General features: G+C 38.0%; 1 protein-coding gene across 1 annotated transcript in view; it reads right to left on the bottom strand.

Annotated features, from left to right (window-relative positions):
* Positions 1-18,397, bottom strand: part of POLR3B (polymerase (RNA) III (DNA directed) polypeptide B) — a gene marked incomplete at its 5' end in the record, with an annotated part of 51,570 nt that extends 33,173 nt beyond the window's left edge. Inside the window, 9 exons of the mRNA XM_008935952.1 lie at positions 1,069-1,167; positions 1,929-2,003; positions 3,966-4,119; positions 5,504-5,666; positions 6,685-6,885; positions 10,782-10,943; positions 16,041-16,175; positions 16,650-16,766; positions 18,275-18,397. Coding sequence (XP_008934200.1) covers positions 1,069-1,167; positions 1,929-2,003; positions 3,966-4,119; positions 5,504-5,666; positions 6,685-6,885; positions 10,782-10,943; positions 16,041-16,175; positions 16,650-16,766; positions 18,275-18,397 — 1,229 coding nt within the window. The remainder of the gene's footprint in view (positions 1-1,068; positions 1,168-1,928; positions 2,004-3,965; positions 4,120-5,503; positions 5,667-6,684; positions 6,886-10,781; positions 10,944-16,040; positions 16,176-16,649; positions 16,767-18,274) is intronic.
* Between the last annotated feature and the right edge of the window lie 826 nt (positions 18,398-19,223).

Genomic DNA, 19,223 nt, shown 5'->3' with positions numbered 1-19,223 from the left:
CTCTTCTTTGCGCGGGTCTACGGAAGCCAGCCAAGAGTATGCAAAAGTAATTTCTTAATGTGATAAAGTCTTCAAAAGCCTGGGCAGGCACAATACAATTTAATTAGCAAAGCTAACACATTTCATCTCGCAAAGGTTAAAGATAACTGAAGGTCTCATCCAGCTCCACTGAAATCAATGATGTGTTGCTATTGGCTTCCATGAGTACTTGACCAGGACAGAACATTTAGAAATGCATTTTCTGCATAAATCTACTGATCAAACATTTCATGGAGATAACTTCTAACATCTTATATGCAGCCTTCAGTTGACAAGATATTGTCAGAGAAATATTAAAAGTAAAAAGCTAGGAGGACTTAAAAACTTGAAATAATCCTTCCTTTAATGTGGGGTCTTTAATCACATCTGCAAGACAGAGGAAAAAAAAACACAAAGCACCAGGTCCTTCACACAGGTAGAAAATACAACAAATCTGGAAATCTAAATGAAAATCACATACCAGGAATGGATTTAACATATGTGCAAAGAATACACAGAATGACACACACATTTTTATCAGGGCCTATTATACATCCAAGAAGGTCTCATTCCAATAATTCAGCTATTTAGTATAAGCTGCTTGTCTAGGGTCCCTCTGCAGCCATAAGAGAGAGATATTCTTCCAAATGACAATCATGACACGCTAAGATTGTCATTTAACATGTGGAATCATTTGCCTCCCAGCTTTCTGTTGTATAAAGTTACTTATGACGAGCAGCCCAATGATTAGGACAAAGAAATCCACATCCACAGAAACAAGATATACCTTCAAGTAATTCATGTTACTGTTAGAAACAGGTACAGATCTCTCAAAACCCAAAAGTTAAATCATTTTTTCTACTATCCTATGGATAATTTAGGATGCCTGCAATTAGATTTTTCTTTAGCTTTCACCTGGATTTGTTTCAACCATTGGCAAGGGAGCTGTTTATGTGTGGGAAAACAGTAACATAATTAATATGCTTGCATTTCAGAGCCACCCTATGAAAGTCTTCCTTGTGCCAGTGTTTAGTCTGAATGCATACTTACTTATTAATTGTATGTTCATATAGTGCAATATTACAGTCATTTTCTTCATTGACATCCAAATATTCAACAAGGCCTTCGTGCAAGAAGTCTTCAAAATTCCTGCAGTTCAATAAAAAAGTTACACTAGGAGTACTGTCTTTTATTATATTTCTGCAAAAATAAAACTATATAATATATATATTGAAGTAATGAAATGTGTAGAAGTTGAATTAGAGAAATACTATTATATGAAAAGTTCTGCGCATTTTACATATTTAAGGAAAACACGTAAATATTTAAAGATTTTTTTTTAAGTAGTCCCCTTGCCCAATCACTGCTTCAAACAATGACTGACCATTGTTACTTATCTGAACAACTAAATAAAATCTTCCTGTATGTACTCATCATCACTATAAATGCAGGCAAACATAGGGGTAATCTAGGGAAGTTTTTGTGATGGTTTTGAAAATTTAGATGAAGCTAAATTTAAACGCTTTTTTTTAAACACTCAAACCAAGAATTCACAAAGAGTTTATAAAGCAATTCCAAATGTGCCTAGTTTAGGGTGTTCAAGTTGATACTCCTTTGAAGTGTTTGTTTTTTCAGTCAGAAGGACAATACTGCCTCAGGATTTCCATTTGCAGAAAGATGAGGCTGTGAGGTGTGTTTATTCTAAATAATCACCAGATTTCACAGCAGTAACAAAATAAGACCATTTAATTTGACATTAGACAGAAAACATCCAATATGCCTATTATTGATTTCTATAGAGCAGACTTCTTCTCTACATAGCTAACCCCAAGACTGTGAAATACTGACTGAAATATTTCCACATAGTATTTATTTATTGAAGATGAATACAGTCTAGTTGAATTATGTACCTGTATCCCTGAGCAAGCTCTTCCATATGCTTGTTTGTAACTGCAGGTTTCTGCTTCTTGACAATTATGTAGGGTCTACAATTAATTTAAAAAAAAAAGTATTCTCATAGCAAGTGCTTAGGCAGGTAACATAATTTATATTTACAGCAAGAACCCTGCCTACATACAACCTATTTTATAAACCACTTATAATATTTATCCACCTTTAACACCTTTATATCCACATAAACACAAACAGTAACTATTTAGACCTTGGTTTGATACACAGATATCCTGAAAGCTTCTTTCCCCCCTCCACCCCCCGATTTTTAAAGTAACATTTTAAAAGTTTTACCTACACATTTTGTTGATGATTTTAAAAGATGCAAGATTTCACAAACTACAAAGCTAAGAACAGCATTAAGTTCCATGGATATTGCAAGGATTTCATACAACACCTGAGTGAACAGTTTGTGCCTAAGTGCCCACATGCAAGAATGAATTCTGCTCTTACTTACACAATGTAAAGTACAGGCATTTACTGTGGGTGACCTCAGATGAATCCATAAATTTCAACAGCACATGGTTCTCTGAAGGCTTCCTTACCACAAGAAAACACTGACACAAAGGATGGCATGCAAGAATGAAACATCAAGGGCTGTTGCTATTTGGACAAGTTGCTCTTATAAAGAGCAGCAAATAGCTACAAGATACTTGTGGAGTCCACTCTGAAGTCTAAATAACTGTTTGAAAACTAATGAGCACTTTCAAATGGTTAATAGGGGTATCTGAACAATTGCAGGGTAGGGGTTGCCACAGAGCAAACTTGATAAACTTGAAATCCACACAATTTCACTTGTCTCTGTTTTATAAATCGAGTTTGCTGCATCTCCAAATGCGCAGAACAGCTGATACTAGCCCTGACTAGATAAGTAATTTCTCTGCCATTGAGTATCTCCCTACTCTGGATCTTGTGACCAGGTATGATTAACTGATGGTTTGTACATATACTATTTTGGGACCTCTCGTGTGCCTCAAAATGCATTCAACACACTCTGAGATTCAATTAATGAATAAGGTGGAATGCCAGCCGTGGTCATGACTGCTGCTTCTTTAAAGTACACACAAAAAAGGCAGATAGCTAGTCAATGCTAAAATATGCATACATTTATTAACTCGTTCTGCCTCTCAGTCTCTGCTTTGTTCATCTTTTATGCCTTATTCTTTAGGCTGATTACTTGGGCCTGGAGATGTTTTACTTGTAAACAATGTAGCACAGCACTGCCATAATCTGACTGGAGTCCCTAGCAACTACTATAAATCAACCTGATTTTCTAACTCAGAATATTGTTATGTTCTGCTCTTTCTTATTTCAGCCACCCCACTAATATTTGCTTTCTTCTGTGACATGACTGTTAGTCAGACGCTCCTTCTGTCTTAATAAAGACCATATGCATCTCAAGGGAGAGACCTTCCTTACAGGCTGATTGAATCCCCCACCTACTTAAGGGTAAGCAATGAAATAAACCAAAACTGTCAGCTACACATCCCGGTACTGTAGCAAGTGGGTCTATATACCTGGGGAAGTTTTGCACCAGAAGTAAAAGCCCTTGAAGATAAAGAGTAGTTTCTCATTCTAAAATGTGATACCACACTCATGGGCTATCAGACAAGTGGCTGCTTCTTTCACACTTCACAGGAAGTAAAAAAAACCTCCAAGGACACTGAACATGACTACAGTTGTCAATCTGGTTGATTTTAATACCCCATCCCTTTTTTAAAAATAACAGAAGATCGAAAAAACATTTTGACTTTTGTTTATAGGTAAAATGGATTTACTTGGGCATTTTTTTTTTTTTTAAGTTGCTTGACTATATAGTATGTTTCTCAGGTCTATCTGTTTTGAAGGAGGGCTACTTAAGGAGAAAAGAGATGCTTAAGTCCTACTGAATTTGCCCAGGTCTCTACTGTGGAAGTCTTAGCCCAGTGTATTTACAGTGCATAAAAACAGTGTTTATAGTAAGTTCACTAGTGAGGTAGCTCCAATTAGATGTTTACCTGCACAATCTCCCTCCATCAGAGGAAATGTAGACACATCTGTCAGAAAGATTTGTAGAGATGGAAACAAATTCATTGATATAACCTGCTCGACGCATTATCCTAAATGTGTGGACTAATTTCTGATGATCACGTATGACACCAAGGATGTTACCTATTCAGAAAGAGAATAAATTCACAGTACATTCTTTGCATAGCCAGCACTATACTCACAAATTATGATCATGTCTAGCATGCACAGAAGTACTTTCTACTTCTTGCAAATAATAAACGTTGCCATAAAGTTTCCCTTTTCTGACATGAATAAGAATTGGCTCTTTTTTCAACAGCTTCAATGCAGGAGACAAAGTATGATCTTTGAGGGAGTTTATAAGACAATACAAAGGTCTTTATAGATTAAGGGTTTTCTATTTAACAGTTTTTCTACCCTCTTTAGGTCAGAAGTTTAAATCAGAATCAAGTCAGCCATCCACAAGCCTGAAAGTTTTTATGTATTAACCCCACAAACTAATAGATTGAACAGTAGATGGGTTTGCCTCACTTAGTACTAGTGCATGTGGTGTCACCTCATCTTTAACATACTGCCACAGAAAAGCAAAGCAAAAAAATGCAGTTCAGTCAACTGTTGCTTTTATGTAACTAGGAAAAGGCAGGATTGAAGAACAACTGCTGTTTAACTCAAAGGTAAATGGAGAACTTATTCACAGTGACAGACATTAAATACTAGGCCCTGGAAGTGGACGCTGTTGACAAAAGACTATTTTTAAATCACAGTTGTAGTTCTTAAAATGTCAGCATTTTGAAATCTGATATCATAGTACCTCTTGATTTAGAAACACCAAAAGATCAGTTGTAAAAGGAACATGTGTGCAGATGCAAGGTACATATGCCAAATCATCCTCTTAACAAAAAAAGGGGTCTGTTTTCCAAAGCCAAACTTTTTCTAATCATTCATAAAGCAAGCTGCCCTTTAAAAGGTCTTAAGGCTATAGAGTAGCATTGCTAAACTTCGCAACAACTGATGTTTCCTTTCTGTTTCTAAAAGAAATTGCATGAATACATAAAAAAATAAAGAAAGAACACAGTAAAATTAAATGCTTTCTGTGAATGAAGCGCTGAACTTTTAAATTTATTACCCATCTACCAGGATTAGTGTCTTTTAAAAATACTTTATGAACGGCACTTCATTTGGTGAATGCCTGAAAAAACCAAACAAACCTGGAATAGGATGTATGTATTTTTGTGCCTATTTATGAAAACGTGCTTAAAAACACTACTGAAATCTCAAAAAGCTTCAGTTTCCCAGTTACACACATCTGCAGTCAGAGTTTTGAGGACAAAACTTCAGACAACTAAGTGCCATCTTCTGGCCCGTCTACTCTGCCTAACTCTTATCAAAATATTTAGAGATTAAATTATCTACACATGGAATGTGGCACCTACGGTTGATGTGCCCCAAAAACCGCTGAGGCACAAACAAAAATGTGTTGCTCTCTGTCAGCAACAAATCTGAGTCAGACTGCTGAAAAGTTACATACCATTAAGAAAAACAAGGAACACATTTGGATATGAAAGTTCTTCACCACAAAGCAAGTTGACATCTTCAACTCCAAGATTACTGGCCAATTTAATAATTGGGCCATCTTCCATATCTGTAGTAATATGAGTCATGAGGGCAAGGTTTTTAACCAAACCACAAGCCTAAAATAAAAAAAGACATCTATTATCCATTTTATTCCAAAGTATAATACTATACATTTCTTCTTCCAAAACTGTACTTAAGAACAAATAAAGAAAACATTCAAAGTATAAAGTGAAAAAAACAAACTACACTGAAAATTAGGAGGGAAGAAAGGAAGAATTTTCTATAACACACTGAAATGTAATGTTTTTAGCATTTACAAACTAATAAAAAATACAGGTGATTCTTAAGTTATCCAACCATGTATAACCCTATATGTCTGTCTTGAAAGCAAGGGCTACTTGGAAGCCTAATGGAAATGTAAAAAAACAATCTATTTATCAAATTGCCAGTCAGCTTGGATGTTCTAACACAAACTTAGATATTTTAAAATGAAAAATACCCAAGTATCTTATACAGTGCAATTTTATTTCAGCTGCTTAATGAGACTAGCTCATATTGACTACATATTTATGCCAGAAAGTTCAGAGCTCCTCCAGTACTTTCTATTTAGTAAACAAAACAAAACAACTAAAAAGACTGTCAGTACTGATCATTTGCTTGAAATAGCTGGATGATGAAACATACAAAGGTGTGCTTCTTCCTCAAGCTACACAAATGTTTCTAGGAAAATTGCAGGTTGATGCTGCAATTTCAAAACAGAACACTTATTACAGAACAAATGGATAAGAGTTTAGGACTGCTCTCTTTTTGCTATGATCACAGGAGAGCAAGTAGCTCTGCTGCAAAAATGAGAGGCCTCATGTCATTTTCATACAGCCAAATGATTTCTGAACAGTTTCCATCCAGTCCACTCAGGTAGGAGAAAAAAGGCAATATAATAAGGAGGATCATGATGCAAATAGATGGAATGTGAGAAGGTAACACAAGCTGTGTTATCAGCCTGGGGATAATTTCTCTCTCCAGAAACCTTCCCATCACAATTCTTCCTCTGATGGAAGATCACCTGCTTCAAAATGAACGGTGTCTCCATTTCCCAGGACAAGAAATACTGAAAGCAAAATAGAAGTTCCTCACCTCTCCTTCAGGAGTGTCAGATGGGCAGAGCATCCCCCACTGAGAAGGCTGTAGTGATCGAGGACCACTCACTTTCCTTGTCTTTTCAAACTGGGAAGAGATTCTAGTCATCATTCCCAGGGCAGATATGTAAGACAAGCGGGACAATACTTGGGTCACGCCTTGGCGGTCCATTTTGAATCTCTTCAGAGACCAATTTCCCTGCAGAATAAAATGAAAGTTCAAAAAAAGTTATTGTAGTTTATCCCTGTCTTGTCACTACATGTCTTTCTTCAGTATCTAGACAGAACGATATCCGAAGAGCTTTACCCAGGAAATGTGCTCATTTGTGTAAAATGACTTTCTAATTACCTATCTACAGATAAATTATTAGTTATAACAGACTTGTACTATACTCCAATTTAGCTGAATTGAGTTATTTTGTGTTCTCCCTTTATAGATTATTTTGAGTATTTAAAATAAGGTAGCTTGAGTGAAATCCACTTTTACAATTGATCCCACAAACTTTCAGTGATGCATTTTTTGTGATTTGTTATTTTTATAGGAAGCACAAGCACTTATGCTGGTGAAGTCTGACATCAAAGCTGTCTGTAACTTTCTTGAAGCATTTTATTTTTAGAATCCAGAGTAAGAAGACTTGCTGATGTGTCTTCTCACAGGAGAAGAGTGTGGTGGATTTAGGTCCATCCAAGTTCTCTGGTAGGATGACAACAAATACAAAATGCAAGATCCATGCACATATATCAGAGGTTTCACACTTCAGGACTATCACAGGCTCTATCATTCGTGGTTTTGATTAGGAGAACAGTGAAGTTCACAGAACGTTTGACACAGTTATGTTTCCATACCAAGCAGATTTCATAATCTCTACTCTAAGATCTTGAAATTTGTTGCTACAGTTTGACTTTATGATGTCTACTTCATACACAGTTCGCAGCACCTGATTCAGCGGACACAGCAAGTTTACATTCCACTTACTGCTCTTTACCTCAGCCACCAAGCTACTTGTCAGTCCAAAGGCAATAAAGATCTCAAAGGTAACCTTTTCCAAGGATTATTTTCTGATAATTTCCGTAGACTTTCTGATAAACTCAGCTCACCAATGCCAATAAATAATTTGAAGCTTGCTTGCTGTACTACACTGACATATTATGAGAGGGTGACTGGCTTGGCTTCTGTATTTATACATTAACAGCACAATCCCAATTTGTGATGAACGACAAGAAATCATCACCCACCCAAATGATTTTGCTATTTGCTTACACTGGAGAGACTATCAAATATCTGCAGAACTTCCCTTTTTGCCTGCTATAGAACGTGGGAAGACATAACGCCCAGTGGTAAGTCAGTCAAAAGAAACCGGACCACTTGCTCAAGCTTCCTGGGAAGGGTTCACTCACTGACTATTTCATTCTTCAAGGATGGGCAGTTATCAGAACGCCAGTGGAAGAATACAATAATTTAGTAGTTTTAGGCACGCTAGAAAAGATTGTGTCTGTGGTGCAAAGTAGCATGTGGTTTCTTCTTCACTGCCCAGAAGACTGTGAAATCTCAAAGACTGGAAGAAAGGGGAGGTAAAAACTATGCCTGAAGAAATAATATTAAAAATTCTTTGTGCTTTGAAAGTGACAGACTGACTCCTTCAAAAGTTGTCCAAAAAACCCCAAATTGGTCCCAGGCTGTTGTGAGACCATTCTCAGGGGAGATCTTCTTACTGAAAACTCCTACGAACTGGAAGTTGCTCCCTCAGTGCACAGGGTGACTCTGCAGATGCTGAAACGTCTATTAGGCCTGTGGCATTACTGCCCAACCAACCCTCTCTCCTGGTATTTTCCAGGGTAACAAGAAGACCTGCAGTAAATATCACTGAACACCACTGTATAGTTGATGCAGCAGTGCTACAAATTCTTTTACATGCTACTGGTGTAATCATGAGTCTGCTGAGTTATTTCATGCTCTTTAAGGCTATCATTGAAGCATTCTGGTGAGATTGGAGATTGACGGTTCCAAGAATCATTTTTATGGTATTTGCTTAATCTCTTGAATAGTATGCACAGGGCATTGTTCCTGAGAAATTATTTTCAATGCTTAAGAGCAGATGGTGTTTAACTGCTTATGTGGCAGTAAAAAAAGTCCAAAGATAGTGGAAGAAGGAGGACTTTACAAATATGTACTGAATAGTTTGCAGATTTATCTCTGTCAGTCCAAATGGAAAAACTGGCAATGGCTAGAAGAAAGCACCAGCATTTAGAGAAACAAATCCGTCAATTGCTTTGGTTATGTGCGCTGTAGAGATTTAACTACATTTGGGGCACTCATAAAACTAGTGATAAGCTTTAACACTGGGATTTGTAAGTAACAGACTGTTGGTGGGTTTGGATGCAATTTGTGGACTTAATTTTGTCTACAAGAACTAAAGAAAAACCTCAGTTTCATGCTAAGCAGAAAAGCCCTCTCAAGGGCTCCAAAGATTAAAAGTTAAGTTGCACAATTTTTACCAGCTACTAAAATACTTAGACTAATCTAATTTCTTTAAAAATCATGTATGTCAAAGTCATTTACAAACTAGTAGATAAATTTCAGGAGCCATCTCACAAATTGCTCTTGCATATGTGTGTGGTAAGTGATAAAGCCAGTAACTGTATTTTTGTTCTTGTCCACTGGCATGAATGAAAATATTTGTTCTAGTAGAAGGCAGACACAGGCTAATATCTAGCCAAGACAAATACTTAAAGGCTTAATTATGCTTGTGGGTTTATTTTGTGTTGGTTTTCTTTTTCAATAACATAGCATGTAGCAGTTTCCCTGTTAAACAGTTCAGTGTCATTAGCAAGAAATACTATTTCTAGGCAGAAAATTTGCTCATACTAGCAACTTCGTATGAGTAAAAAGTAACTATCCTTAAAGAGCTCAAAATTCAGCTTTTTTACGTTTGCCTACCTCCCCTCTCTCCCCCCAAGGTGTCTTCTGTTCATGATGTTTTCCAGTTGTTTTTCAACCACTTTTGGACATAGGATGTAACCTGATGCTAGCTAAATCCAGGTAATAAAAAATATCAAACCCCCCAAAAAACCCACAAACAAATAGTAGTCAAATAGAACCTAGAAGATAGGACTTTGGATAACTACAAAGATGATCACTATTTTAAATTTGTTTGTTTCTACCATTGGTCTGGACAGGCTGGATCTGTCGGACAAGGCCAATGGTATGAGGTTCAGCCAGGCCATGTGCTGGGTCCAGCCACTGGGACACAACAACCCCAGGCAGTGCTACAGTCTTGGGGAAGAGTAGCTGGAAAGCTGCCTGGCAGAAAATGACCTGGGGGTGTTGGTTGACAGCCAACTGTACATGAGCCAGCACTGTACCCAGGTGGCCAAGAAGGCCAGCAGCATCCTGGCTTGTATCAGAACTAGTGTGGCCAGCAGGACCAGGAGAGTGATCATCCCCCTGTACTGAGCACTGGTGAGGCTGCACCTTGAGTACTGTGTTCAGTTTTGGGCCTAACACTATAAGAAAGACATCGAGGTGCTGAAAGGAGGCTGGAGCAAGCTGGGCGTTGGTCTGTTACCCCAAGTAACAAGCACTAGGATAAGAGGAAACAGACTCCAATTGCACCAGGGGAGGTTTGGAACGAGTATTAGGAAAACATTCTTCACTGAAAGGGTTGTCAAGCACTGAAATAGGAAGTGGTGGTCAGCCGTGGAGGGATTTAAAAGATATGTCGATGTGGGGCTGAGAGACATGGTTTAGTGGTGACCTGACAATGCTGGGTTCCCAGTGCTGGGACCTGATGATCTTAAAGGTCTCTTCCAACCAAAACAATTCTATGACTCTATGATTCCATGATTCTTTCACAAATACTAAAATACCACTTTGAAATAAACAGTGAAATAAAAAGTGGTTAGATGATTGATTCTTCAGTGAATTCCAAAAGCCCTGCCCATGACAGAGTTTTGCAATTTTAATCTATAAAGACATTAAATAGATTTGCTTTTATGACTGAAGATAATAGAGTCATCAGAACAAAATTTACACATTTCCAGCATTCGTTATGGTGGACAAACTTTACACACTGAAACAAAAGCAAAAACACTTACTGTGGAGATGGCATTAACCATGCCATTGGTGATTTGGTCTTGACGCATATGCTTCACCACATCAAACTGAGCTGCACGTTGCTTGGGGATTACCTGGTCAGCAATCTTTTTCAGTTCAGAGTTAAATTTTTTGAACAAATCTTCAAACAGAAGAGAAAGCAGCTGGAAATACAAAAGGATTGGATTAAGGGAAAAACGATACTTCTCCAGGTCTGTGCAATAGTGGGAGGAGACAGAACATATGTTTAATATTTCTACCTTTATACTTCTTGTCAGTTCAAAAATATCTGTCCTGTTTCTCAAATTATATTTTTTTCTCAGAAGTTTTCTTCCTTGTTAAAGTGCAATATTAGAGAAATGATCTCATAACAGAAAGCAAATGAAGTAGAAGAATGGTCTACACCTATGCATTTATTCCTTTTTGGTTTGCCTTAATCCTTCCTTCACCATATCTTAGCATCTCTATATTATCCATTTACTAACTGCTTTCCCTCATCTGCCACATTATAATCCATCTGAGCCTCTTCTTCCTTCCTAAAGTCAACAAACTCTTTCAAAGATTTAATATCCTAAATGTACAACCTTGAATTACACACATGATTTGGAGGCAAGACCAGCTTCTGTTCTAATACTGGATGGAGTAACTGCAGTAAAGCAGTAAGTGAAGAGTCACTTTGAGATATTCTATTACTAAAAGTGGGAAAAGCTGTTTAAAGTACCACTTCCCAGGACCCACTTAAAACGAACAAGACAGACACCCAAGTGACTGTAAGGGACCCTGAGGAGAAGCAACTCAGCAGCACAGAGTGTGGAAGCAGTGCATGGTTTGCAAGACCAGACTGGAGCACAGAAGGTGCACAGTTACCATTGCTTCTGGACAAACAGAACTAAACCAGACTTTTTTAGAGGCCCAGAAGCAACCTCTGCTCTTGACAGCCGACAAGACATCTCACACGACACAGGCAGGTCCCTCACTCAGACACATGTTTATTCTGCTACTTTCTGTGAATCACAGTCTATGGAAAACCAATTACAGCCACAGAGAGCCTGCCTGCTTCAGCACCTGCCACCCTTTCCTAGAAGTGCTACTGCCTGGATTTCCACATCTCTCCCTTAAAAACAGAGTTATCTACAGTTTGAGCAAAGAAGCAATGTAACACAGCTGAACCGACACACATACACACACCCCCCCCCCAGTAATACAACCTTTCAAAAGTTTTGTAATTTCAGCCAATTGTTTTACATATATGTCTACTAATTACGTCTAGTTCTTAAAATAGCCGTAAAAGGAAAAGACTACCCAAGTTTGCAATCTGATCTTTTTTGCTCTCCAATCTGCTTTGCTTCTGCAGTTTGCTCAACCTCTCCTTGCAGGCACCAATAGCTTCCCAAAACACTTTAATATGCATGACATGATACATTTTAAGTGTTCACAATTATTAGGTTTGCAAGAAAGCTGTGTAAATTCTAAAGCCTGGCAGTCCTGTCCTGGGACTTTATTTCATAGCAGTTCCAAATGTCAGAAGAACTAAAAATGCCTTATGGACAACAACACTGGATTATCTTTGACAGCCTACTCTACAAAACATGAAGAACACTCAGTGTTCAATCACTGAATTGTAAAACCAGCAGTAACACACACTATGCTAAACCTTGACAAGAATGGAATCCTATTTCTCCTCTGGACAGAAAATTCTTGCTGAAAACCAGTTAAGTGGCTTTTTGAGACCTGGTCTTGGCAGGAGAGGAAGGTGTTGTGGACTTTCCTTCCCTTCCTGATGCTTTTAGTACTCTTAACATTTACAAGGCAATACCCTCTCACCAGTGTTAAAAGAAATCCAGTCACCTGCAACTCACCTGTGATGTCACAGCTCATTTATACCAGATTTCCATTAGAAATAAAAGCATCTTTTATGAAACATCATATTAGGAAGAAGAACCCAGTAGAGTCTCCAAAAACTATATTATGAGGCAAGTATTTCAAAAGCAGGAAAAATGCAAAAGGAAGGAATGTGCACAGTTTTACAATGTCTCAGAGTCTTGTCAAGTAAGAACAGAACTGTTTTGAAATCAGTCACGGTATAAATCCAGTGTCAACAGGTTTGAGCAGGATTTAAACATTTAACAAAAGATTTAACAGAACATTCAAAAGAATTAACTCAGAAAATGTTTTCATATTTGGTTTCTTGATCATAAATTGCAAAAATCTCCTAATTCCACATATCATAGGGATTATTAATACACCATCATTCCTCTTCTTCGACTAATAAAATATATTACACCCCAAGAACACCAACTTGCTACTACTTGCCGGTCTGAAAAGCGTCAGACTTTGCTAACTTCACTCACAGACTCTTGGCCTGTAAGAGCTCTGACTATTTGGCAAAGTAGAATCTCACAGTAACCACCTTATTTAGGTCAAGAGCAAAAGATTAAAGAAAATGGATGGAATGCCAGTGATAATATTCAATGGATTTCATAGTTAGTCCAGGGCCTTTCAGCCTGCTTCAGACAGGAGCACTAAAGAGCAAATTATATCTAAGAAAAAAAAAACCCATACTGACAGCTCATCAATTGATTTTCATTGAAAATCCTAAGAAAAATTAATAAAGGAGTTAAGCTGCTGAAATACAGTTTCACCAATTAGCTTAATGTCAGAGAATTCTAATTAGGCGCCTTGAGATTGCTATTTAGCGTTTAAGCCTTTAGAGTGCCAAATTCTCCCTTTCACACAAACTGGTTGCAAAATTAAAGACATTAGGCAGCCTTAATTATATTATCAGAACAGCTGGGATTAGGCAATCTCTGAAGTCAAGGCGGTATTCTTTTGTCACAGGGTAGAAATCCCTTGCTTTCCAGGGTGCCGGATTTTGGTGCTGTTCCATATCTCACTCATACAAAGCAAGCTGCATTAGAAACACACACACACACACAAAAAGACAGGACAAAGAACTGAGTATTGCTTAGCAAATAATGAACACATTAAGGGAAGAGAAAAGGTAGGTGAAAAGATTAAGCCTGAAATCGGTAGGTTTTGCTAACACCTCAGCTGGCACCTGGCCTACCCAGCCTCTAGTGGCAGAAAGACTAAGAGAAAGCTCTGTAAACCAGGCTGGCCACTGGATCCAACTCTGTTATCTAAAGCTAAAGCACATTTCATACTCTCTTGTCCCTTGGGGTGTGAAATTAGCAGCTATTGTTTTCACACATTTTTATAAACACAATGCCCTTTATGTCTTTACATTGTTTAGACCACTATGTTTTCCTCCTCACAGGGGAATCTTTTCTCCTTTTCTTCTTTATTCAAATTTTAAATCGTCAGGATTTTTATTCCAGGAACATGCTGGCATTAAAAGAACAAGCGGCAACCATTTTATCCACTCAAACTTTAGCTAAGCACAAACATTTAGAAACTGGCAAAAAATCTCTACACTTTTTGGTCTGTAATCCAATCAAATTAATATTACACCGATAAGGTGACAGAAAGGAACTCAGGTGTTCAGCTTGAAATGAGTTTTTAAAATATCACAAGGGAGCCAGAACCAGTCTTAATCAACTGTTACAACCCTCCCTGTATAGTTCTCCTTGATATGTGCACTGGCTTTGTTATTATGATCCTCTACATTTAAAAGCTCTTCCCAGCTAATTTAAAACTACTTCAGTTGTTACTATTTGAGCAGAGGCCTTCTTTTTAGAGCTTGCAGAAAACTTATCTGCTCTACTTTCTGCCTCTAAAAACATTGGGAAAAAACTAACTACACGTTCAATCCAATTAAGAACAATATGATGACAAAGCAACAATTGATTTTACTGATTACAGTCATAGTGAACTAAATCAACAATATTACAGCAGAAACCAAATAAATCCATCACATCTTACAATATTTGCCCCATTAGAATACTGCACTAATGTCCTCGTGCTACTTCTTGCACTTCACAAATAGGTTCTGCTTCAGCACACAAGTTTGATGAACAGTCAACATATTATTTGAAGAAAGGAGGTGTTTTTCCCCTAACAAGTTAGAAGATTTTTTTCCCTTTTATTTGTGCTTAAGAGTATGTTCAAGAGTGTCATCTTAGTTTCTTCAGAAAAGGAGGAGGCAAAGCACATGTTTTCACTCTGAAATGATTGCACGCTCTGTGTGTGTGTTCACATGCGTGCATGGAGGACAGGGCAAGGTGCAAAGGAGAACAGGAGTATGAGAGAACACGCAAGCACACATCATAAAAAATACAGTAAGATGAGAATTCCCCCTGGATATGAACAACAAGGAACAGAACTCTTACTTGTACCACAACAGAAATCCCAACACAAATTATGTGGAGAGCAGAGATGCACAGTTTCTCCCATTTGATGCATAATGCACAGTGGCCTCAACTAATCTGTGATCAATAACCAGAGATCATACTGGCTGACAAAACTGCAACTTAAGTTAATACAGAGCACAGTAAAAAAAGTCCAATCCTGATCTAAATTGGTTAATCAGATAATCACGCATGGCCAGGAAAAAAAGTCCATGCCATTGTAACCAGGCAGTTCCTCCACGTACTAGGCAAATTCCCACTGCATTAGGAGAATGTAGCTTGGCCAACAGCTGTGAACTCTCACCCTCTCTGCACAAGAGCAGTGCCAGTCAGACACCTCAAACCATTCCTTCCTTCACAGCCCTCCTTTGTTACTGCTTCTACCTCCAGTGCCAGAATTCTGCAAGCAGAGAATTCCACCCAATCCACACTTGTTTTATTAATTCCTGCTACTCTACATGCTAGAAAGACAGTTGACAACAAATAAGCAGCCTTATGGGCTTCACCAGATTACAGCAGGCTTGAGTGGCTGTTCTGTGAGCTGCTGCACAAGATGGGTTCTCCACAGAGGGACAGCTTGGACCTGACACACAGGCACCTACTTGGTCCCAGTTTATTCCCTTGCCCAGTTGCTTAGTGGGGGACACTGGAAGATGGATCTCACCGGCTGCGTTCTTGGCACCAACAGTGTTGCAATGGAACTAGAACTGATGCCGTATTTACACTGCTCTGTCCTTTCATCTGGTATAAAGGGGCAATACGGAACTGAGGATACAATTTATTAGACTCAAACAGGGAAGAATATCTGAGCCCATAGAGAAAAGCCAATAAAAATACAATGAAAGGAAAAAACACTTCAGTCAGTAGGACAGGGATGCTCCTTATTCTGCATCTTTTAAGAGCAGATAGTAACAAAACCGCAGAAGAGCACTTTGCTCTTAAGTAAAAACTCACCTGCCCTGCCAACTCCAGACGTTTATTTCCATAGTAGTCTCTGTCATCTACTTTATTTTCTCCTTGAGCCAAAATTACTCTGCGCACCATCACTGCTGTGTATATGCACTTGGCACGAAAATTGAATTCCTTCACCTGTAAACAAACAAAAATATACTGATGTTTCGGGATCAGTTCCTTAGTTCTTACTCATACAAACACATTGATTTAAATAATGCGTAATCTGGGCTGACTGAGGAGTTACAAAAAGAATTTGTGCGCTTTACCTTCTTAAAAAATGCTACAACTAATACACATTAGTGACCCTGAAACAGATAGTAAATGAAAACAAATCAGAATAAATGTACAGGTAATGAAAATAAGGTCCTGAACTAACAGCTGATACTGCCTGGCTGTGTAGAAAAAATGCATCATATGGTAAGTAGTTCACTGGTACAGCATTTCATAAACATGAAGATTACTTTTGACTCAATCCAAATATTGTCCCTTATTTTGAGTATGATTTACTTTATCTCAGCTACAAAGCAAAGACCGCATCAACAAAGCTCACATCATAAATAATCACAAATTTTCTCCAGTTAAAAAAAAAAAATCCAAAACAATACATACAAGAACGTGGGTCAGGATAGTTGATGCTAACAGCTCTCGTGCTTCTTCCATCTTTGTTTTCTTTGGGCCTCCCCACATTCTTTGCCTTCGTACTTTGTTTCCAATGTACTTCAATGCCTGTCAAGGAATAAATTTGAGTTAATATCAGAACTGTAAATATACAAATAAACACAGAGATTACAGAGATCTGTATGTGTTCTCCAGTTAGTGCAATTCCATTAGCCACAGATGATACAAACTCCAAGTGAAGTGCATAATGCCAAACACATAAGTGTTGCTAATAAAAACCCATGAAAATCGACACCATTGATTAGAATTAGATATACAACATGTTGTTTATCATGTGTTGATAACATTGGGAGTAGGAAGTGGTGAAGGAAAAGAGAGGGGATTGCACAGATATAGGAAAAGGGATTATATAAATTCCAAAGTTATCTAATTTAACTTTTCACCTCCAGCTCTTTTATGTACTTAATAAGTTTAATTTGTATATTAAACTACGAGGTGGCATTTGCTGTTTAATAGGCACAAACGCTACTGTGTGGCATCCACATCTGCCGCCAAGAGTACCTTGCAATGATTACTGGATTTTTACTCTCTTAGAAGTTGTCCAAGAAATGGAATCTGCCTGTGTAATTTAGGGTCAGATGAGGTAACTAAATTATCCAGCTCCATACAGGAAATTCCTGCCTGGAAATGAAGCCATGCCCCCTATGCCAAAGAATTATCCTCTCCACTAAATGACACAATATCCTTTCCCTCTCTTACTTTCTTCCTCAAATAGCTCACTTTTTTTTTTACTTAATTTTACATTTCTCGCAAAGACTAACTTCTGCATTTCTGCTTTTCTACTTCCCTGAATGCTTCACATTTCTCTATGTTCCCCCAGCATCACCATTTTACTTTCCTGACTCTGAATTAGGCAGCCTTCATGCTACCTCTAACCCTGAAACTCCCCAGGTGATGCAAACTAGAAATGCATTTGCTTTGCAATACTCAGTATCACACATGGAAAGATTTGCTAAAGTTTACAATGAAATAGTAGGAATAAGTCTAATCTTCAAAAGCTTCTTCTAGCAGATTAGTGTGTATATGATGGAAATGCCACCACTAAAATGGCCTGTGATCTGCATAATTTAAAAAGTGCACACAAGCTGATGAGCATTCTGGTGAGTTTTTAACAGGGTGGAGGGTGGCTATTATTGTGGGCTTTATACAAAAGATTAGAATTGGAAGAGAACATCTATACACGTTGAAACGGCCACGTCAACATCAATAGGACTTCTACCAAATGAGGTAGGCAATACCTTTCTTAGAAATGAGAACTGTCCTCAATAAAAAAAACTCTAACCTTACAGACATTTCTACTTGCCACATACATTAAAACATAACCCTGGACTTCTGAAAACAAGGCATTTCTTGACTTTGTTTTTTTTTTTTTTTTCAGTTAGGTAATGAGAGCAAAACTTCACTTTTGAACAGGTCCTGCCCCCTTAAAAACTCTCAGCTTAACCCCCCAAAAAACAATCCTCAAAACACAAAGTGTATGCTGACTGATGACACAGCAAAGTGGTCAATACCCATGGTCTTCAGGTTATGGCCTCTGGCTATGTGAAAAAACACACCTGCATTTGTGTAAAAATCTGAGCTTTTTGGCATTCTTCCAGACTAGGAGCAAATGCAGCCATCACATGTTCCTCTGTGCCAATCATCTGTACAATCTCTTGGTCACTCTCAACACCCATGGCCTAGGAAAAGAAGAAAAGACAGAAAGAGCACAGGCTTTATGTTAACTCACTGACATTTGCTTATGCTAATTTGGTATTGTTTGTCTGCATTACTACTAAGCAAAAGCTAGTTCTTCTCTAAGAGACTGTGCCATCTGGCACTGGCAGCACATATTCTAGCTACAGAAGAACGTTAAATAGAAATCTTGATAAGTGGCAGGAACACACACACCTTTTGGAAAGTTTTTTTTCCATTGACAGGAGTTAAATTCTGGTTTTTTTCTGAAGGGGAAAAAAAAAAAACAAAAAACCAAACCAGGTAATAACAACTCTATGTCTGTAACAGCGAAAACCAAGTCAGAATACACAATAAATACAGGAAGGTGAAATTTCATAAGAGATTACATATGGTCGTTTACCACAAGCAATTTCACAAACTTGGTTGCGATGCAGCATGTCTCGTTTGAGAAACAATTTACCTCCTTTGCAGCCCTCTGCATTTAGAAGATGACTTTGCTACACAAATCCACTTGAAAGACATTCTATTATTTCACGGATCCTTGGACACCTTCCTAGACTTTATGCTGCGGAAAAAGCTTAATAAACCAAGGAAGCGCTTAACAGATTTAGAAAAATCTCTCTATCGATAAGTGTTTCAAGGTGGCAGCCAGCAGCGAAGGCCTTTGTGGCTTCCAGATGGTGCTAAAGCTCCCCTCGCTTCACACATTTGCCTGGAGCTCTGCCACATCAAGAAATGGAATAATCTCACTAAACCTCTTCTGGCTGCCTTATAATCTGTTTCTCAGAACTTCGTGAGGAAGTTACGTTTGCATTCGTATTATTCTTC

This window comes from Merops nubicus, unplaced genomic scaffold (genome assembly GCF_000691845.1).
Source record: "Merops nubicus isolate BGI_N331 unplaced genomic scaffold, ASM69184v1 scaffold43442, whole genome shotgun sequence".
NCBI lineage: Eukaryota > Metazoa > Chordata > Aves > Coraciiformes > Meropidae > Merops > Merops nubicus.
This window is presented reverse-complemented; position numbering and strand designations above follow the sequence as displayed.